Source organism: Pieris brassicae, chromosome 3 (genome assembly GCF_905147105.1).
Source record: "Pieris brassicae chromosome 3, ilPieBrab1.1, whole genome shotgun sequence".
NCBI lineage: Eukaryota > Metazoa > Arthropoda > Insecta > Lepidoptera > Pieridae > Pieris > Pieris brassicae.
The window spans coordinates 20,351,395-20,376,023 of NC_059667.1; the positions used below are offsets into that span (position 1 = coordinate 20,351,395).

At 32.7% G+C, this 24,629-nt stretch overlaps 1 protein-coding gene across 3 annotated transcripts in view; it reads right to left on the reverse strand.

The window, feature by feature from the left end:
* The window catches only part of LOC123707210 (rhophilin-2), a 69,053-nt gene that overhangs the window by 29,095 nt on the left and 15,329 nt on the right, over nucleotides 1–24,629 (reverse strand). For 2 of the 3 annotated variants that reach the window (XM_045657071.1, XM_045657072.1), the window contains one exon: nucleotides 20,312–20,690. In XM_045657071.1, the coding sequence (XP_045513027.1) occupies nucleotides 20,312–20,425 (114 nt within the window). In that variant the 5' untranslated portion in view covers nucleotides 20,426–20,690. Of the gene's footprint in view, nucleotides 1–9,834; nucleotides 9,929–12,452; nucleotides 12,557–20,311; nucleotides 20,691–24,629 lie in introns of those variants that run through there. The other variant, XM_045657073.1, reaches the window with a different exon arrangement.

Sequence of the window (24,629 nt, forward strand, 5' to 3'; positions counted from 1 at the left end):
CAACTAAGACTGCATTGTTTTTAACCCATTTAACAATAATACATGACTATTATACAAAGCTTTCAAGAGGAAGGTCCACATTATGTTGCAGTTTTTAGATGAAAAAATTTGACAATTATAATTACCTTAGATTAGATTTGGTTTTAATTTATTTTTTATCTAACAGGGGGAAAAAGGGGTTGGAGGCACTGATATTAAGTGATGTATGCCGACCATAGACACTCACAATGCCAGAGGGCACGCAAGTGTGTGTGTGTGTGTGTGTGAGTGTGGCATGATTGTACGGTTTATTATTATTTATTTCTAAGCCGTAGTTACTTTTATAATTCATACTACAAAACATGTTGAGTTTTAAACGTAACAGTTTCTTGTTCTATTTATAGTCTAATCTGTGTTTCACATCAGTTCAAAAATGGTGTACCTTTCACTACCACTTAATTATAACCCTTATTAGTAAAACACGTTGCTCACCAATTACCAATTACTGAGCACTTGTTAGAAAGATGGCAGATGTAGTTAAAGAGAAAACAACCCATATTTGTTAACCCGCAAGACTTTGTTAGCTTATAAACAAAAATACAACGCGAATAAATAACAATTAGACATTAGTATAGCAAAATATAGTTGCGACAGAATTGATTTGACGCTAGTCTCCACTAAAGCTTTTCCGTGGTACATGGGGCATGTTGAAAGCAAAAGGATTAAAATATTTTTTATAATAAGTAGACCTTAAGTATAGGAGATGTGAAAGGCAGTGTGCGTCTATACATAATATATATTTGAAAGTGTGATTAAAGGCTAATATTATATTTACTGAATGTTTACACAAATTCTCTTTCATTTAGGCCTCGTGTGCTACTATTTCCAACAGCTCATTATGATGGGTAAGATCCAGAAAGAAGTGTTTGTGATTGGTTTGTTTTAATGACAATAGGTAACAACGTTTATTCTTTATTTTACTTCCTTACCACTCCGTATTGATAAAAGGAAAACTATGGTGTACCTTTCAAGATCACTATGTATGTTAGGGAATATGGGGTTGCTACGATGGCACAGAAGTTGCTGCACACAATAACACACACACCTGAAGATGAAATACACAACCAAGATTCATTTTCAACACACTATATCGGGACGACTTTTTAGAATCTATTTTTAGGCTTTTAAGTTCAGCATTTTCTATATATTAGGAAAAATACTGAGATCTCTTGATAAATGCCCAGAAGGTTAAGTTCAAGAGAAAGCTTTATGGTAAAAGCTTATTGAATCTTCAAAACTAGTCACTAGATTACAGAGTAAGCTCCGAGGCTACACCCTTGAGTACTAGAAAGTACGGACTTACAATTTCACAACTTTCGCCAGTTACAAATTCTAATTACAAGTATTACGCTAATTGTATGCATGCGCCCGCGCAGTGCTTTCTTAATGCACATAGTATTCAAATTTTTATTTGGAGTTTTATTACATATGATTTTTAACACATAAAACTTGGTCATATATGAATATAACTTTAACGTTTAGTTTTGTTTAAGTTTTTCGAAGATCACGAGGAACCGGCCCTAAAACTGAATTAACTTCCTGTTTAATGCACACAACATATATTGCACACATATTTAAATACGCTCCGATTTCGCTCACTGACCTTTTATATGTTGTAAAATGATTTGTAACTTCTATATATTTATTACAAAACATAAAAGGTATTTTCGCTGAAAAACATATTTTTGTAATTCATTTGAACAGATTTCTATAGGAAGTTCTCAATGCGTCGGCATTTTTAATTTTTGGATCTAGAAACACACATAGAAAGACAGTCCATTGGTCCACATCCGGGGATCGAACCAACGACCTCAGGCATGAGAATCGCACGTTATGAAACGGAATTAATAATTTATATACATTTTTGGGCCAATAGTCAGTACACTATAGGCCAGATTAGTCAGTAGATTTAGTCAGTATTATTTTGAATCTATCTATCAAAACACTATCTATAAACAAGAAAATATGTAATATCTTTTAAGTTTTCTCGTGGGACTGAGTGATTTTTAGAGGTGTCCTAACGTATTCCGACATCCTGTAGGGATTTGATTATACTGAAAATAATCAATAAAGCTTTTTATAAATTGGACGCTTATTTAAATGAACCTAATCCTAACAAGTTCTGAACCTAAGGATTGACTAGCTCCAGCGATCAGTGACAGTTCAGAACAGTGGCGGAGAGTATCTAGTTAGTTCTTCTTGCCCGCTCTACGCCATTGACTTGCGTATTGGTAGTAAATGTAAATTTAGTATTAACTAAACATCTTTTCTGTTGACGTTCTTAAGTGTGTCTATATGAATTTTGAGTTATGATAACCCTCCATACGTCTAAACAAAAACATGACCCAAGTGTTCTAAGTGAGAATCTAGAAGACTTTGCACATAAAACATTATTATAAATATGTATAATTGATCCGATTATGAAACACCGATTTCTAATTGAATGCGTGCGGTAACAATCGAATAGCAATCGGATATCCACATTACATGTAGAACACATAAAATTGCCGTGTTTTGTCGACATGGCCTCAAATGAATTGGCCTTTCACGTTCGTAATTGCCAGAAGGCTCGCAAATACGTTGTCGGCCTTTTAAGAATTGTTACGCTCTATTCTTGAATGACCTAAAGACGAATTGGTTCGGAAATACTTGAGTGGGCAGCTGGTAATAGTGGTAATCACGTCCAGTCAAACAACGATTAATCATTATTAGGCACGATTCACACAGATTATTATGGATTGGATCTTTTACATTACGTTATAAAAAGTTATACCTGAAAGTAGATAACAGAAAACTGTTAGCCGTTTTTTTTTGCTAGCTTTTAATTTAAGTTTATGTAAAATTTGTAACGTCATAATTTAAGAATACGACATGTTTAGAACTAATAAATAAAGTAGGAGAATAAAGAGAGGATAAATGCCCAAAGTTTTAAGCGTGTGTAAAATTTTATATCAGGATTCCATTATCAGGGATCATGCTACTATCTGAGTAAACCCATAAAATACTAGCGTCTTTATAGAGTTCAACGTTTTTATTGTTGGTTGCGTTATATTTTAAAATGTGTTCAATACTAGTTTTTTTTCTTATAAAGAATTTAGCAAGGTTGGATTAGTGGTTTCAATCGGAGGTCGTGGGATCCCCGACTGTGCACCAATAGACCTTCTGTCAATGTTCTTCAAGACTTTCGGCCCAAATAGTCGAAAGCGTGTGTCAGGCACACAAGGCTGCTCCCTTCTTGTCTATTAAGAAAAATAGTATGACCAAACAGAAACATAGACCCTGATTTTGAAGGCAGCGCTACTGGATTTTTAACGAATTTAACAAATTCCTTACAACCTAAACTGTAAATTAAAATAATAATTGTTGCTTATGAAAATTATCTTGATCTGTCACAAGTGTATATAAACAAGCAAGATCGGACTTTCGCTATAAAATGTCGTAAACATTTCCATCATAGCTTCCCGGTTAATATTGCGTTGGCCAGAACGAGAGCATTATTACGCAAAATACTGACAGTGTGTTATTATAATAGATACAGCATTAAGTACTCATAAATATTACTCCATAAACTACTTAATAAGTACATAATTATAACCAAAGTCTACCTCCAAACGATTTGTCAATGTTATGTTCATTTTAGACGAATAGATACTATTAAATTATTGACTTCGAATATGGACACATTTTGATTGACTTCAATCATAATATCAATTATTTATTGATTTGACGTAGTATTTATATATTGTCATGGGACAAGCATTTTGGATGTGTAAGTGACTATTGTTAGGCTTTTAAAACAAAAGCTTCATGATAGCTTTCTGTAGAACAGACTTTCTGAGGAGGTTACTAAAAAGGTTCTTTGTAAATAGTTTAATTAACGACTCTTTAATTACAAAAAGTTGAAATTATTTCATGATTAATACATATGTATTTAAATGTTGAATATATTTTTATACTTCAAAACATGAATATAGTAAAATATTCAACATAATAGTGGCATTTCCGGTCTAAATCATACAGGGCTTGGCCTAATAAAGTTTGGGGTTATCTTTAGAAAGAGAAAGCAGATCGTGCGTCTCGCGGACCGAATTCCGAGGCAAATCTACCAGACCGTTACGAGGTGGATCTAATCACTGTACAACCAATATAAGAATTTCATAACATCTACCTTGTTAACTTACAAAAGCCTTCATTATATTTAGTGCGCATAGCATCGCACAACATATTCGAATAGGTATACTTAGTTAATGTATTATTAATATTGATATAGAATTTGAAACAAAAAACTAACATTTCACAATCAAAACAAATGCTATGATATATAAAAATAGTAATTATACCAGATTCGTTCCAGGCCTCAATATTAAAATTTCTTATCCGCCATGATAAGGTAAAGTATCTCAAGTATAACGATGAACAATCTTAGTTGTTGGTCTACCTCATAATGCTCTAACAGAACCAACAATGGGCGTTGTTGAAAGATGGCTCTTAATGTTAAACATTATCCACAAGTCCTCAAGTCTTTTAAATCAGATAGCAAGTATTTGCTGAATTTTAAATTAAAAATCAGAACAGACAAAATATAGAACAAATCAAGTTTATATTTACATCATTATTTGGGATGGACATTAAAATTTATTGATGTATTTGTTACAGGATTAGTACGGTATACAACGCCCGTATCCTCAGGATTCTCAGCATTTAAATAAACATATCAACTTATGTACAAGTGAGCAGTAACTGTTTAATAAAAAATACACAGATGTAGCCAGTTCTCTAAGACTTAAAATGAATGAAAATATAATCAATTATTTAGATGTATCTGAAATCACATACAAATTGATATTTACGTAACCTGTTACATTATATAACAATTTCTTTATAATAAAATGCATATTAAGTGCATTTGTTTCTGATAAAAATGGCATTAAGATACGATTAAACAACTATCTCTAATCTTTATTTATAAACAAGATTGTTATACAATATTTTAAATCGTTATTACTTCACTTTAACATAAGTTTAAGGCCCGGTTTCACAGGCTGGATGTTGTTTTTTTTTAAATATATTCAACTTTACTCTGAGTTAGTGTATCTGAGTGTATGATCTTGAGTAGAATTCCTGGCGAAAGCCGAGGGCCCATCTTATCTATATTTAGTGGGTGGGCGCTACCACTCTGATTAGCAGAGGGCTTTGAGTATAGCCCCAGCCCCACAATCCCCGCGTCAAGCTCGGCATCCATAGCGCGGGCCTGTATGCGCATTTTCACCTAATTTAAAAAAAAGCATTTCAGTAGTCGTTACAAAATTACACATTACTCTATATATTATTAGTTGAATAAACTTTCCGAAACAATTTTGATAGTACCTGAATTCATATGAGAAACACAGATATGACATACGATATCAATTAGACGTATCATAAAAAAAATAACACAGGTAATTATCACGCCATCAACGTAAAAACACATGTCTTATGGCGTAAGATGTTATCTAGTGACATAATTGTGAAGGAAATGGCTGGGAAACGAGTGTTATGAGCTGACATAATGTGCTGAGGAAATCAATCAAGAGGTGAACGAGAAGTAAAGTTTTTAATTATAACTATTATAATATCGTAAAACCGTTTTTTTTTGAGGAATTCAAAAACAAGGAACACGACTTTAATAAAGTTATTTTGTACCAACTATACGCAATACAACTTATGGATTTACAAGTTTCACACTACAGAAATCTCCGCGTTATAAGGGGACGGAAATAGTGTTAAACGAAAACGCGTTATAGGGGTTCTGCGGGGGAGTTACCCTTATAGATTTGTTTGTAGTCTTACACTATAGAGCATGGCGCAGATATATTTCTTCGTCTGTGTTATTAAGGTTATTTGGTTTCTCTGCGGATGGCACATTTTTAGAAACATAATAATAACACACACTTATCTGCGCAATGGCAAGTGCGTTGCCAACCTTTTTTTAACATAATGTAATATTACCTAAGCATGGAAATAGTAATTGAAGTGGTAATTTTTTATAACGTCGACGAATATTTGAACTTAATTATTTTAAAGCAAAACGAAAATATAGGAATATAGTTTGCGTTAGTATTAATTTGTATCACCATTTACTTAAACCCAATTTTTCTAATCTTAAATGAACAAAGACATGTCAAAAAATCAGCTTAAATGTAGATTATAACACTCATTGTACTGGTTAAGACTGGAGCCTCATCGGAAGTAGATTTCGTTACGGTACATCTGAATTTGTGTCAAAATAACCGGCCTCAGCGCACCCAGCGCATGCGCAGATCTCGCGTTATAAACGAATACTAATATTTAATTATTTTGCGTGTAAGGTTTTTCTAAAGAAATATTATGAAAAGGAATGGGGAACTGTGTAACTTTGCTAATCCTTAAAATAGCAAATCTTATATTTACTGAATCAAAAATTATTAACTTTGTTTACAATATATTCGTAACAATAATAATAAGTAGTAGTAATAATAATAAATAAAAATAAATCTAAAATAAATTTAAAAAGTACGGTCCTTACCGCTACCGTTGAGCTAAGAAAGCACCTGTGCTGCCACGGAGAATAAAATAAATCAATGGCGCTACAACCTGATGACATGACATGATCATTTGTGATTCTAATAAGCAAGCAGGTGGGCAGCCTTCTGCACCTCAACCTCACCTCCACCAACATTTCATCACGATGTTGTCTTTCACCGTTCGAGCGAATATTAAATGTGCACATAGGAAGAAAGTCCATTGACGCACAGCCGAGGATCGAACCTACGACCTCGCACGCACCCTGAAGGCACAAGGCCAACACTGCTCTACCACAGAGAATATTTCCTTAATTTATTTTCGTTTTTTATTTATCCTCAAAATTGAAACGTCAAGATTCAATTTAAAATAATTGTTACAAAAAGCTATTGCGAGTCTATTATACGCATATTTCTGTGGGACTACACTGGGAGATCAGAATTAAAGGTTACTTAGAATTGGTTTAAATAATAACTTAAAAACCAATGCTTACATTGGTGCAAGTGTTTCACTAATAATTATTTTTTAGAGAAATTATAGTCAACCTTCTTCAGGTTTTCGTCGTCGGATTGGGTTTTGCGTCTAAGATATTTTCCTTTATCGTACGAAATATCATTGACACATCCTCAACGCATCCATAACCTTATTCCATGCAATTAACATTTTCTATTGTTTAGAACTTAGTCATAATACATGAAAGTAGATTTGGACATAGGCTCATCCGGCGATCAACCTTCAGGTTTAGTTGTGAAATCATTTTTAAAGGTAAGAGGCAAAATGGCCTAGCGAAATGTTAGGAAACAGTTATTTTTAAATTCCTAACAAAATCTTATCAGTAAGATCCGTGAATACACATTGGTTGGTGGACTCAGTTTTCGCACTCGTAATTGGTCCGTTGTGCGTAAAGTCCTAATTTAGCCAGCCTAGCTCCTTCCCAGCCCAGAAGTCTCCTGGGCACTTCACAGGCGACTCTTCGTGAATACATTACGAGATATTTTTATAAAAAAAATCATTTCCACAACCTATTTAGGTCCAGGCGTCAGATTTCTGTATCTGTTTCATGATCATTTGTTAATCAAATAGGCAAGTAAGCGATCAGCCTTCTGTGCCTGACACACGCCGACCTTTTTGGGTCTAAGGCAAGCCGGTTTCGTCACGATGTTTTACTTCACCGTTGGAGCGAATGTTAAATGCGCACATAGAAAGAAAGTACATTGGTGCACAGCCGGGGATCGAACCTACGACCTCAGGGATAAGAGTCGCACGCTGAAGCCACTAGGCCATGCTCATAGGCTCGTGCTCATTTAATTTCTCGTATATAACAATTTTAAAAAAATCACGCGATACATTGCTATTTATTTTCTGAATTTATATACTAACTGTAAATTTGTAGTTTACGAAAACTAATATATTTATTGAAAATTGGTATATTAAATGTAATAGGTACATAGCTAAACTACAGTTTCTAAATTTAGTATACTATTTGAAAAAGAAGACATAAAAACCTACAGCCAAGGCATGGGACAATTTCATTTTTTTATATATATCAGGAAGCAAACGGCTTGATGTTGAATAATGCACTAATGCACTGACGAGCCTCCTGGCAATGTGAGTGTCCATGGGCGGCGGTATCGCTTCACATCAGGTGAGCCTCTTGCCCGTTTGCCTGCTATTACATAAAAAAATAAAAAAAATTATATCGCGATACCACTAACATTGCCAGAAGGCTCGTCAGTGCGTTGCCGGTCGTTTAAAAATTGGTACGCTCATTTCTTGAATGACTATAAGCCTAATTAATTCGGAAATACTTCAGTAGGCAGCTAGTTCCCCATAATGGAGATGCTCTATTGTTGTTCATATTGAGCAATAAAGCTGAGCCAGAATTTTCCAGATGGATTTACAAGTGAAATATACTTTTAAAATCGCAGGTAAAAGTTTATAAATCGTTGTAAGAAGAAATATATTTCCGGCAAAGATTATCGCAATCTCAGGCCAGTTTTCCTGGGGCCAGGCAATAAATCGATCCAACTAGACGTTATTATGCAATACGGAGCGACGACCCGGCACATAGATTGAGTGGACACAGTTTCTGCAATATTTTTTTGCAATGGGCAATGCTTTATTTTGATAAATTATTTGTACGATTGAAAAAAACATGTTCGATAAATTTCTTCATAATTCTTTATTATGAAATAAGTATTAGGCAAGTTATTTTGTTAGCTGTTATTTAATTAAAGGCTCAGGTTTGAGGCTTATGATAGACAAAACAAAAGACATGTGCAATTTAGTCTAGTCAAGATGTGCATCAAGTCAAGTCATATTGAGACAACCTGGAGCTCCTTTGACACAGGCGTCTTTATAGAGACACACATAGACTTGTTGGGAGTCATGTAAAAGACACGAGCCTCCGGGCCAAGCCCCTACTAGCTGGAGTAACGAAACTGTTTAGATTAAAGACCTTATTTTTCATTCATTCCACAGGAATCTAATCTTCTTTGACACACAGTCGTTTCTTTAGGGTGATGAAGGCGCAAGACCTGGGGGATCTCCTAGCTGGAATGACGAAGCTTACAGACCCTATTTAAAGCTAGTAAAGAAGCATAGTTAAGAATGTAAGAAGATTAAAAACTACATTTACCAATGAAGTATGCGATCAAATAAAATTCCATCTAAAGATGAATTTCATCTAAAGACTTGCTTTAGATGAATATAAGAATATAATAAATAAATTTATTAAAGAGTTTTTTTTTAAATTATCGTATCTTCGACTCCATAGCGCGTTTTCGAACTCTGTTCACAGTTCAACGACAGCAATCTATTTATTTAGCACAGGGAAGGAAACAGGACGCCGTGCAATGTCACCAGGACTGGTTTGTGGGATTCAGACATACATAAATATAGCTTAAGAGATGGTATAGTATTGGTTATTACCTGGCCACACAGTAGGTCATGAGAGTTAAATTAATATACTCTTCTTCGCTGTACGTAACCTACTATTGCGTGATGTTACAATAAAAAATCAGAATAGGCGAGAAAACGATTCTTTTCAAACGCCAATAATTTAAGATTTACCTAGAACTTTATTCACATTTTGCATTACTCAAAAATCTAGTCCATATGCCCATTTTTCGAAGAACTTTATAGCAAAAGACGAGAGTGAATTATTTAATGAATGTAATGAAGTGGCGACCGTAGACAATAAACTTTATAATTAAATCTTAATCCCAACTATACGTAGTTTAAATGGTCACTTACCATAATAACAGATGATATCTTCATGATGTTCTCATTGCTAACCATGGAATCGCACATTTCACTGCATTTATAACTTTAACGTTCTTGCGCTGTTCTATATATTTAATTTAATAAAACCCATGAAAGGTGTCAACATACAATTTTTTTTTACTTTATACGAACAATTATCAAGGAAATATGCAAATCAGCCAATTTGCAAGGCACATATTCGTTATAGATTATAGGAATCACATTCTATTGTTTTTTGTTTATAGGATATATGTAGTCTGTGCAATTTCCGATTTGACGCTTTGATTTTAACGGATATGTTGTTAGATATGTTTACCCTGCCTCAAACACAACCTAACAATCGTTACATATAAAATCTTTAATAAATATTCATGTATGTAGACTAAATACTGGCTATTTACAAGGATTGCATATTTGTTATAAAAAGGTTTAGGTTTTATATTTTCTTTATATGTATTATATTCTTTAAATTTTGCATTAACTAGTTTTCTATTAGTAGTGAGTTACTGTATGAATAATAAATACATATCAATAAGTCTCAATTAGTTACAGAATTGTCTATATTATTTATTTGCAACGGATTATTCAATAATTTAGCAGTCGTAATAACACCTGTCGTCCTGTAAAGTGTTCTAGTACTTTAGCAATTTAGTAAAGATTTACTAAACAGGCAGAAACTTAAAAGGTCCTTCACTGCATACTTTCATAAATTAAATTAACTAATGGGGCATAGCTTCGTAGCTCAGTTGCACCGTTTGAATTATATATTATAGAGAATTTAATTTGCAACTTACGGTAGATTCTATTGGAATACGCATTTTTTTAAACACAGTATCCCGACATAATAGCCTATCAGGAATGCGATCAGCCGTGGCCGAGAAGCTACGCAAGGGAGTGTCAGATCTACCATTTCCTAAGCAGGGACTTTTTTTGCTTAAAAGCTCTGGTGGGCTTGGCGGAAACAATTCGTAATATTTATGGGCGAGACCATGTTACCAGTTGAACATGCATTACTACTATGAAAGTTAGGCAATGTAATAGAGAAATGTCAAAATGAAAGTGTTTTCTATGACACGAGTGCTTGCGGCAATTCTGCGAAATGCCATGTCATGGTGTCAGAGGATACGGGTTCAATGTCTTTATTCGATTGGATAAATTATGCGTAGAGCTAATAGCATTTCCATTGTTAAATATTCGGTAGTGAACAAATAATTAGTAAAAACTAAATTGGAAGTGTAATTTTTTCTTACTAAAATTTATGTTTTGGTCATGTTTAGAATATATTTGTAACATATACTATAGAAAATGCATTAAACGTGATGTAGACTACATACTTTAATAAATAAATAAATTTTGAAAATAATTGTGTGTGTGTTTAAAAATAAATATGTGGACATACTTATTCCCTTATTTCTAAGGTTTAAGGTTTGACATATAAAATAGTGATTTCATCGCTAGCTTAACTATATATATATATATATATATATATATATATATATATATATATATATACCTACATCTATAGTAGATATTAAAACTGGTTAAGTAGGTGACTAAGTACGTCAAAACTCAATACATTGTTAATCTAGAGTAGTTCGACAACTTAACCCAAGTAAGTACTGCAGAATAGGATATAATTTTACCTATCCCGGAACAAAAGTTCTGAGATCTGCAAGCATAATAATGATTATTTTGTAAGTTTCTGTATGAGTTTAATCATATTTGTTAGGCAATCAGCTAAGCGTTCGGCCTATTTGCTATAAAATAAACGTTTACTGTGTGGGGCTATCTAAAAGACACTGCCTTATACTTGATAGTACATTAGTTGTTTAGATTTAGAATCATTTTATGATATAGTGTTAACAGGTTTGATTCTGGGTGTTGAGTATTTTTAATACTCTTTTTTTATTGCAAAACTCTATATTTACATTACATTATTAAATAATTTGCAATAATTAGGGTACATTCCAAGTAGTGTTCAAAATTGCACCCTATATATATAATTATGATATATATTTAAAACACAAAACATGCCGAAAGATACAGATCATTGCATTTTCACTTAATTTTAACCAAGCTAATTACTAATTACTTTATATTAAAGTTGATTTTACACAGATTAAGTGAAAATCCAAATAATTGTAGAAAGTGTATCATTTTATGAATTTTATCAAAGTGTGAAAATTTCGTTGATAATTTTGTCATCACGCTTATTTCAGGGGAAAGTGTGTTTGGTCTTTTTACGCCTGTATATTTTTTACGTCTTTCTATATAGATGTTATAAATGATATTTAAAGGTAATTTATAAGAAATGTGTTTAATTATATGCATTCGTGAAAATATGTATTGAGAAATTGATAGGAGAAAATATTTTAAAATCGATTTTTTTTCTTGTAATGTTTTGTCCACCGACGGAGTCCGTTGTGTGCAGACACCACTTCTAAAATTACTTCATACACCTCCCGTGTACGTCATTTTATTTGTAATTGATAAAACATATTGAATATAGAAAAATATATGGGAAAATCTTAAAGTTGTTTTAAAATTTCTTTCAGAAATTAGGCTAAATACTGTGACACCTTTCATGAGTTACAATAGATAATACTAACCACAAACCACAATTTTCTAAGCAAAACACAACACAACAAGTCACTTCACTTTTTTATTAGATCGATACGTGCGAGTTGTTTCGCGATCGCGCGGGAATGATCAGTGGTGCGCACGAGTCGAAATATGTCCGTAGCGTTAAGGCATAGTGTATGGTAACAGTTAACGGATGGGTCCGATGCGATGTGGGATTTTCTTGAAATAGTATATGCGTGTTCAATATTTGTAACACTGACTAACTTAAATTGATTTCTGAATTAAAACTGAATAATACACATTATCAATATTTATTAGGCATACCATTGCACAACACAGTCGAATTTTAATGTTTTTAATAACTTTTATTGAGTTTTTCCTTTCGTAAATCGCCCATCTTTGGCTATAAGTATTAATTTGTTATTATATATTCAAAACACAATACCAAGTAAATAAATAAACTAACATTTGGTTCAAATAATGTTAATGTAGTTCATTTATTTTACGAAATAATTATGAACATAACTTTTACTCATTCATATAAACTGGATTTTATAGGGTACATTAGTCTTTTCAAAAAGAAAAAACGTTTATAGATATGATATTTTATCAGACCCTTAAATATTTATTGTAAGGATTTTTGATAAACTGTCAATTTTTTTTGAAGAAGTGTTGGCCTAGTGGCTCACCCTGCGACTTTCATAATTGAAGTCGTAGGTTCGATCCCCGGCTGTGCACCAAATCTCTTTGACTTAGTTTGTATGGCGAATGAAAACATCGTGAGGAAACCAACTTGCCTACACCCAAAAAGGCGACGGCGTGTGTCTATACAGGAGGCTGATCACCTACTTGCCTATTAGATTAACAAATTATCATGAAATATATACAGAAATCTGAGACCCAGACTTAAAAAGGCGCCACTGATATTTAGGTATTTTTTTTTACAGTATATTATGTAAAATAATATTTTGTTATTAGCTGTAAAGAGCTTTTTTCAAAACTGCGCCTTAAGTCGAACGCGGAAGGCGGCTGACCGATACACGGAGCCTAGTGAGGTTTGTACCCTCATACTAATTACTAACAGTACATGATGATTTAATACCAAACTCAATTGTTAATACATGCCACATTGCATAAATCAGACCAATTTTAATAATTAAATAATATGGAGGGCCTTTTCGGTTTCAAGCAATCTCTTCCACTGCAAAGTAAAAAAAATAAGGTGAGCGCAAGAAGTATAAAACTACATAAGATGTACAATTTACAATTACTTAAAGAAGGACATATGAATCGGGATCTAAATTCGGAAGCGTCGAGCCGTAAATAGTTGTTGTATAATTTTTCCTTACGCTGGACACAAATAAACGAGAAATTATAAATGCTTCTCTAATTATAAAGGCAAGGTATGATTAAAATATTTCTCACAAATCTTAATTTACAATATTTAAATACAAATCGGAATAAAAAGATAAATATTTTAAATAAAGTTGATACAACACGTGTGTAATCAAACGCGAGGTTACAAAAATATGCGCCGACAATTTATTAACTGATAATGTGGCATCCTTGCGTATTGCTAAAATTTCTAGTCAGGCGTAAAATTCTCTCTGCTCGAGAATACTTGTTGCGTATGTCAAACATTTCGTGAAAGGCGTGTACTAGTGTATAATATATATATATATAATAAATTTTAAAAACGGCTGATTTTTTAGCTTTTTTTATACTAGAATACCGTTCTATACATTCCAAAGCTTATTTATACACGACTATTAAATGAAAATGCTTTATAGAAAAGGAAGCTAATCAATAAAACTAACTCAATTACAATTATAACTAGTCTGACCATAAATACAGTTACATGAAAACTTTTTATTCAATTTCTTTATTATTTTGCATTTGGAACACCTATTACTATATATATCATTTTAAATACTCCGTTCGATTTTAAGCCATTTCACATATTTTTTCGTGTTAATTTTCAAATTACAAGATAAAGAAAATAGGATTGCAGCGATCGCCTTGCAAAAAGTGGGTCTGGAGCCGTCGGCCATGTTCTAGACACTTCAAAAGCTTGATCAGCCATATCTTGGTATATCGTACTATCAATAGATACAACAACACTTCGTCTATCGAATACCAGAATTCGTCGAAACCACATCATGAAGATTCCCGCTAGGACTCTGTTGCGTATTATAAAACAAGACCTGAAGCTCGATGCTTAATCAATTTGTACAATTAAAGAGAGTGGATTGATTAAAACGCCTTCTGTCAAGATACGCAGATGAAAAGAAGAGAAACATCCTTTTTACCGATGAACAATTTTCACGATTGAAGAACACTACAATAAGCAAAATGACACAGTTTACGATCACAGATCTAATGAAGCTGCTCAAATGGTCGGAACAACAGTCATCACCTTGCGGGAGTCATGTTTTGGTGGGGCGTGTTTTATCATGGAGTCATTTTTACCAATAAGGAGTGAAAACTTCAGCCAAAGTGTATCAAGATACCGTCTCGGATCACCTTGCTGTGAAACGTCTCAGCAATACACTTTTAAAACATATACTGTGGACTTTCTAGCAGGATTCTGCACCTGGTTCCAACTACCCTAGCCTGGCTTGAAACCAACGTTCTAGACGTAGAGCTTATGACTGACCTTCAACTAGACCAAACGGCAATGCTTTAGACTTCAAATTATGATATAACATGGCCTGCTCTAAACGACACTGGCGCAGAAAATCTTTGGAGCCAACAGTAGCGAAATTCCCCTTGTAAACGGCAGATAAAAGCCATAGGTGGCCATTTCGAATAGAATATTTTTTTTTGGTGAGACTTTAATAAATATCTTATAAATGTTAATAATATTATACTTCATTTTTAAAAAACGCCTTTTCTTTTGGAACATAACTTTTGGCTAGATTAGGTTGATAGGACTATATCTTGTTGAGAATTAAAGATTCTATTACGATTTAAAGAAAACCGATAGTGCATCCATATACTGTTTTCAATATTATGTAATCTATCTCTAAGATTAAAGGTTGTATCAGGTACCAAGGGACCTTAACTTTAACAGTTAACGGCCTCGGCATTCGACCTAAATGCAGATGAGAATGTGATGACATTTACATATTTATTCTTTAGATTTAACAAGCGGATATTATCGAATCATTTTGTAGTTAAAATACACGTTTGGATATACAAAAAAAAATACAGGGAAAAAGTTAACAATAATATAGGCGTCTTCTAAAATCCAAAGAAGGTTCGTTTGTTTTTTTTCCAAACCAACCTAAAGTAAGAGCTTGGATTGATGGGTTCACGTGGATTGACAATGACCATCCATAATGCTATTTGGCTCACGGTAGTATCGTTTAAGAAGCGGTACGCTTTTAGCATGATTAACCATGTGATATAAGACATATAGAGAATAATGGGAATCAAGAAAAGTAATTTAAAAAATTGAAAATTCAATTTGAAAGAATTTAGAGACAAAATGGGAACTTATTCTGATATGTTGACATCGAAAAATATACTTTTTTAAACTTTATTTTATCCTTGATTTTAACAAGAATGTTTTGTAGTGAGTAAAGAAGCTGAGTAATAATCACAGGTGGTCTTACGAAGACTTTTTTCTGTTCGGCCTTTTATGTATAAAAAGATCAAGGCTTGTTTGCGGTTTAATCATTGTTAATGATCGAATCATCATTTATGTTTGACCCTTTACGGTTTGATTACAAGACAATTTGATTCGGCATTGCGAAACTGTGGAACTTTTAGTAAATTAATTTTAATGTCAGCATTTCTTTATTGCATTATCCTAATCCAGATACCATGATTAATTAATTTTCCGATTGGACCTATCGCTTTTATTAGATTATAGCGTATTGTTATTATTTTATATACATTATTAACTTCTAGGAGATGTTGCATATGATTAACGTTTGCCGAGCTTCTGGTAGTTAAAAATGTATTACGGTCATTGTAATTCGTTGGCGTAAATACAACATTAGCGCTATTTTAAATAATTATACAGTAGCGCTACAGACCCATATGGATCCAGATTACTTTAATGAAATGCACAAATAAAATCAGCCTTCTGTGGTCATAGATTTTGAGTCACAGCTATAGAGGTCTTACGGTGTTTGAATTCACGTGCAAAGGTACCATGCCGTAATTGCATACGAAAGGAAAATACACTTAGCGGGAGTTGAGAGTCGCACGTTTGAGACACTTTTTTTTAAAGAAGTGCTAATGCGTTTACGCTGGCCAGCGCCACAGAAGTCAGACTTGACGGGGGATATGCAGGGCTAGTTTACACTAAAGCCATCAGATATTCAGAGGTGTAGAGAGACCCTACGCACTACAAACACCTCAGACACGCCCTTAAGATGTGGCTTGGCCCTCGAATGGCATTTCTGAATGACGCTAATGCCACTAGGCCAAACTTCTGCATAGAAACAAGAACCCAATAAATATGTTATTATCTACTAGATAGGAACAAATATTAATCTAAGAAAATATTTAGCATTGTATTTATTTTATATTAAGCTTATGTATGTATATGTATCCGCACATTTCATGGTGAGTACTCTGAAGGAATGGTTATTAAACCAATTGCATTAACATGCGGCTGTTTTCCCTGATCGGACGATAAAGAATGTCAGAAATCTCATGCATAAAAGCATATTCTATAGGTAAAAGTACGGTCATTAACTGAAATTAAGATTCGCCGCAAGCGATGCCGCAAAGTATACCGCGAGCTTTTAAAATTGCATAAAACCCTCGAAACGACATCAATTTGTCATAAAGGGTGCAATCAAGTGGAATGCAAATCACACATACTTAAATCTCATTTAAGGTGCTCAATCAAATTAAGTCATTTTGCCATTCAACTAAAATGCAACTCTAACTTAAAGTAATATGGTAGTATTTTAAATAAATCAGTGTGGCATTTTAGACGGTTTGTTGTGGTGTCGTTAAGGTAGGCTTGGCGCTTGCAAAACCCGATTGAGGTCAACTTAAATGAATTTACGAATGAATGAGTGAGTTCAAGCACCTCAAGAGTGGCTGAGATTTAAAGGACGGAACATAATAATTAATATTACATAAATCTTTTGTGGGAATTTGGTCGGTTTTAAGTTAACAATGCTTGTATAAAGGAAAAATATAACTATAGTAAGATTACATAACTATGTTATATGGGAATAAAATATGTTACTTTATTATATAGTAATCATTAGGAAAACAATGATTTTTTTAATTTTTTCGAATTTCTATGTAAGTCAAAAGCAAAGTTTATTAAATGTAGGTAAAAATTATAGATATGATATATGATAATTACGCGGGAATCTAGTAAATCTGATGTATTTAAACCTTTTAAAGGCATACTTGGCCATCGAACCTTGTTCAGGCATAATTACTAACTGAATGCTAACAAGTCACTACACATAGTATGCCATTTTAGTTGAAAAAGTTTTTTTTATATGGAATAATGGAGTGACCTACTAAATGTTTTGACATTTAACATTGTAGTTGAAGTTTGCAGTTGTGGATTATATTAATTTAATAGCCTGCGATGGTCTCAGATGCATTTGTTTCTTTCGTCGTATGAGCAAGTGTCAATGGGTAATGTAGAAATATCAAGTATTTTTATTATATTGTTTTTATATATAGGCTATTAGCGGTTAATAGCCTATCAAACTTGCGATCAGGTAGATCTGTGGCCCTGTTAGCAGCAGGGGAGTGTCAAATCTTTCCTAGGGACTTAATTTACTAAAACCAGATCTGGTGGGATTGACGTCTCCTGTCTGACGCCCCGTCTCCCGGACGATGTCTACTCCGGAAATATCCTCATGATAATTTTTGGCGATGGCCGAGTATTGAACGACACAGGCTTGAGTACGCAACGGCTAACACACGGTTTTTAATAATAAAACAACAGTTTATTAGTTAATATTCTGTTGCCATATATAACATATGCTTGGTAAACTTGGAAATAGACAGAGAAGATAAAAAGAAAACTCGAAACTTCTCACAGGGGCCTAGAATGGAGCATCAGCATGAGATTAGCGGACGATATTGCAAAACGGCTGGCTTCAGCTGGATGCAACTTACCCAAAACCGAGATACCTGGAGTTCCTTGAAGGAGGCCTTCACCTGTGGAAGGGTTCTTGCAAAATAATTGGAAAATAGATATAAAAATAAATCGAAAAAAATAATAAGTATAATTTACTTTTCTTAAAAATTATATATATAATAAATAGTATTAAGTTTACTTTGTTCTTGGCAAGAAATAAAAGGCTTTGTATTATTATTATTGCATATTAGTTAATTCAGAAAACATATGTTTTATCCTGTAGCGAACAGTTGCGAGGATTAAAATACATATTATATGACGACGACGTATCAATCATGATTCACGACTGATAGTGTTACTTAACTTAATAGGTCGATAAATGCGAGTATTTCTTTTGGGTTATATACATATATAAGTATATATATACACTCTACGCGCATTCGTCTACCATTCGATCATATTTAAGGTTAATAAATTCGCTCTCAACATACAATTGTGTTAGAAAGTCTGCTCCCACAGTTGTGTTAAGATGCTGTACATTCACTATGTTTTATACCGATAATATATTACAAAAGTCTTTTTAATAGGACATTAAAAAGACAGACATTGATTCCATTTGATGGCGCCTTCAATAGTGCGAATAATATAGCTGGGTTAGTACTTTATAGTGATAATAAATCTGGTATAAAATGCTTATCTAGGTTTGCACATTAAGCTTATTTTTAAAGCTTTTAAGACGAATCTAATCTATAAATAAATAATTAATAATAAAATATAAATAGACAAACAAATCTTTGTTATGAAGAATCTCAAAACAATCCATTAGAATGTTATAGTATTCCTGAGTATAAAAAATGCAGCAGCGCAGCAAACCTTCAGACCTCGGCCTCAGATTTATTTATCTGTTTCGTGATCACGGTTTTCTAATAGGTCAGTGGGTTATCAGCGTTCTATGTTTGACACGCCGCCGGCAATTAGGGTTTAAGGCAAGCCAGTTTCGTTTCGATGTTTTCCGTCAACGTACGAGCGAGTGTTAAATGCGCACATAGACAAGTCTATTAGTACTAGGCTACAAGGTAGGTGAAATTTGAACTTACGACTTCAGGGATGACAATCGCAGTGGCAGAGCGTTATTAACTTACAATATGAGGTTTTCAACAGGGGTTTGAGGCTTTGTAGGACTTCCATTCAGTGCATCCATTGGTGTGCAACGCTTTCTAATACCATAGTGACAACTAAACACCGGAACCTGTGTTAGGTAACTGATTTTTCCGCGTATTTTGAAAACTTTCTCAAACAGGAACAAATACCGGTCATACAAGAAAAAAAACTAGATGCGGAAAGGGAAGTTTCACTGTTAGTTGGCTCGGTCTAACTTCTTTTACTTTTTATTTATTTTTTACTTGATGATGTGACGACCTTATTATAGAAATTTATTTTTATTTAACTGTTTCTACTTAATTCCATGATAGCGTGTAGATGTGAAAGTATACTTAAAAAAAGCGTATTTCGATTGATTTCGTTTTTATAAGTAAGAATTAGTAATTAATCATTTCATAATTTTAGATTGATGATTAGTTCTTTAAGATAATACTTTTCGAAAATGGACTTAAAAAATATTTTAATACTATATAGTAATTTAATTGATGTCAAGTTTTATATACAATACCATGAAATAATATAATTTTACTCCGTTCCAAGACACTTCACATTAAGCGCATCAAAAGAACACTACTTTCTTACTATCTTATTATTTAAATAGAAATATTGCTTAGTATTTAACTATTTCTCCTTATAAAAGTAAACACTTACCCGTATAAAAGGGTTCTTCTTTGGTAAGTCATGGTCCACCTCATCTCTCGATTCCTCATCAGCGGAGTTCACCCTCACACAAGTCTTATGTATAGTTGGCTCACCCATACTCATACATTATACAAGACCGCAAATAAAAATGTATGAATGCAAAACGTGATCATACTAATACGATCGAATTACGACATTTTGAATTTAGAAGTAATAACTTGTAGAATTCAGTTCACTCGCAAGGTAGTTTTCGAATTTAGAACATCTATACTAATGGATTGATTTAAATTGCTTTTTGGAAAAAAAAACACCAATGCCGACGAAACTTGAATTTGGAACACTGACACTAAAACTCGAAAACTTTGATATCGCTCCGTTATCCGCTGATCTGAAACAAAAAATGGAGTGTTTTCAATTAAGTTTTTACGGTAAGATCAGAATTTTAATTTAAGATAAATAAACAAAATATATTTTTGTTTCAATTAGTGTCCTTGCTGTTTGTGCCACATCTTCTTTGCATCTAACGAATTTAACAAAGATTTCAGCCTAAGCTGATAATGACGAATGTTAGTTTATTTATGCTCATTTCACTGCCATTGTGTGATACGAAAGAAAAGTAGTAATCATTTTTACAACCTTTTAAAGCGTTCATGAATACCTTTTGTTCATTTTCCGGTAAATATGTACTGTCACTGTTATATGAAGAAATAGATTGGTGTTTAGAATAAACGTTTATTTTTCCTAATTATTTTAAATTATAATTCCCTTAACTTTTGCACTCCTTACATTTCCCATTAAAATAAAACCGCTTACAGGAAGCCCAAGTTATTAACATTTTTTACTCACAAACAAATATAATTATTAATTTTATATATTACGAAAATAGAGTTATATTACACACCATAAATAGAGTAGGTATACAATTCGATGTGTATGTTTTTTTAAAAGTTTTTAATTACTATTAAGGATAATTATATCAAAATCAAATCATAGGTCAAGATCCCTACACATAAACAGTAGAATTATCATGATAATCTTATCATGAGTAACTTAAGTGTGTGTCACTATGTAGGACTTCTTACTGTTACTGGAAAATTTTGTAATTAAGTAAGTAAAGTAAGCAAGTAAACAAATTTAGCTCAAATTATCGAATAAATGAATTAGGAATACATATTATTAATGACTCTTTAATTAAAAATAAAAAAAAATTAAGAAACAACTTTTTTCGTTTAGTGGTCCAAAATTCTAACAAATTTATTTAACTCTAAATTTTGTAAGGGTCGTTTTTCGAAGGCTATATATTTATAATCAGAGGCGATTAAAATAAAAATGTTGTCTATTGAATCGTGAAAAATACACGTCAATGTGTCATTCAAGTAGTAGTCTGTGGAATGTTAATTTAATAATAAAAAATGGCTTCATGCACTGCTCCGTATAAGCTTTAACTGTGTCAAAATTTACATTAATCCGTTTGGGCTACTATAATTTCGTCTTCTGGCATTCGTATATAGATAAAAAATATTTTTTTTTAGTCTATGTTTATAGTATATAATAAAAATTGTATCACTTTTCATTCACTCTTATCAGATTACTCACGCCCTACATATAATTGTGAAATTATCAAACAAACGATAAATCTAGATATCACTTAAGCAACCAACATCTGTTTACAGCTAACGTAACGAACAATATTTAACTTTATAAGCATCTGGAGTAATTATCCACATTTAATTCCGATTTCTCCACATGTCTCTACTCTGAATCCTATCCTAGAATATTTTAACCTCTCTACGAACATTAAAACTGTAAACTGTGTGTGAATTTTTTGTCTATATTATAGCGATTACATTTACGAATTATAATGAGATACTTGTCACTTTGCCATTGATTTGAACGATCGATAAAAATATCAATTCCTATTTGCAACTTTCAGTGTAGTATTCAAAGTTACGTTACGTATGTTGGGACGTTAGATTTGGTACACGAGTTTACACTGTATATCAAATCGTTCATTGTATGATTTCTATATTAGTCTATGTTTATTTATTTATTAACACTTCGTTTCATTACAATATAAAAAAATTAACATAATTAAATCAAAAGGAGGGCAACTGGCGGCCTTATCGCTTTCGAGCGATCTCTTCCAGGCAACCACTGTGAGTAAAAAAAAATGTATTAAATTACATAAGATAGGCAAGAAGTGCAGAAATACATGTTATACACAGTTATTAAGACAAAACTAAAAATATGATACATTAAAAATATAAAGTAAAAAGATACATAAATCACGATAATTTAAGATCAGTCTCACGTCAGTTAGTGGCTAGTAAGAAAGTTAGGGATACGATGTAGACAAGTAATGTTTGTACAGAAGAAATTTATAGAAATTTATTATGTAATGTTTTTTTAAAGCACACAGGATATCCTAAAGGATATTTACTAAAGCGTCAATCAACGTGTCGTTCATTAACAATGCAGGAACAAACAAGCATGTTTAACTGGTGATGAATGGAATTGTTGATAATAATGACACCTTTAGGAAATCTATGCGGTAATCGAGTTATACTAACAATGTGTAGTTTGTATACCGTTACTTTATTTAGACAACATCTTGCTGCGTAAAACAGCGTGTTATCTGTTTAAATTATTGTCGAAATTGTACCGTTCAAATATAATGATTCATTATAGGACGAATGTATAAGATGGTGACACATTTTAGATGTAAACTGTAAACAAAAGGGTTTTTTTTTAAGTAGCGCCGGTAACTCTTTTTTTATATAACAGCAAATGAGCAGGGTGCTCACCTGATGTTAGTGACACCATGTACTCTCACATTGCCAGAACGCTTGCCTTTTAAGAAATTGAACTTTTTCAGTAGGCAGCTGCTTCCACATAGTGGTGCGGCAAAAACTGTCTTAAAAACGATCAATGGAACGACGGACATCGAAGTGATACGGTTGGTATTTCGTTTTCTGCCTCGACGTCCAATGATGAAATTATTTAAGATTGTCTTTAGTTAACATAGCTTTTACACATTTAAAGAAACCAATTATTTACCAGATTGAAGCTATGTATTATAATTATTTTAAATAAAAGCACGCGAAACATCGAGAAAAATTTAAAATTATAGTTATAAAAATATATAAAATTATAAAAAAAAAGTTTTTTTTTTAAATTATTTAATATTACTGAATATTAAGATAGAATAAAATAAGACAGTAGTTAAAATGTCGGAATGTATAAATTAACATCATAGCATGCTCCAATTCGTGCTAAGCGTAAAGCCTGCACAAGGTTAGGTGAGTTTTAATGTTATTAACTCATTAGTACAATTCAATTATATTTTATGTATTGTCATTTGCATAAATGGATTAAAGAAGTATATTATACCGCTTCGATGACATTTTTAGTGTTAATACCGGGACAATAGCTTATACAATGGATAGAAAAGTATTACACACTAAAGCCTGTGGGTTTTATTAAACTATATAATATGTAAGTAGTTGTTTATTTATTGATAAGGTGAAACACCCTACGTACTTCTAAAACGTATTATGTGGGGTTGGACCCACTGTAAGCTTTGTACAGAAAAATACGAGGCTCTAGTAAAACTTTCCTGAGCATAACCGCTCTCAGAAGCTCACAAAGTAAACTTCTACCGGAGTTACAGGATGTATCTGCTAGAACTTTAACTTACCACGAACAAGGTGAAGTTAAAAAAAAAGTTTTCGACTATAAACAATAATTTGATAGGTTTAAAATAGGAAAATAGGTTTCAAGTTTTAACTACTTTTTCGAAATATGCGATAGATTTCAAATCGTCATTGATTTGTTTTTCTGTATCGCTCCTGTGTAAGCAAATATATTGCTGAGACAAAACACTATCTCAACCAATGAGTTTTGTTTTTAATGAATTCTTAAATAAAATATTTACACGTCTTAGTTTAGTCAACTGCGTTGAATTGTAAAAGAAAACCTTGTTGGAATCTAGTTTGACGATCTATTTTCCTTTGATTGTTTTATTTACCTTCGTCAATTTGGTAAAGGACATTTCATTGTACAATCATTTTCCCGCTTGTCCCATTTTCCTTTAACACTGAATTGATTATAAATTTTGTTTTTTATTTAATTTTGAGTACAACAACATTTTATTAAGTAAATAACGAGACTTCTGTCTGAGTCTACGTTGATATCACACAACCACGTAAATTGGACCACGGATTCTTTCAAAGTAATAAGAGGCAAACGGGCATTACGCTCACCTGATGTCAAGTTATTCAGCCCTATTGATACACACATCGCTAGAAGACTCGCAAGTGTATTGCCG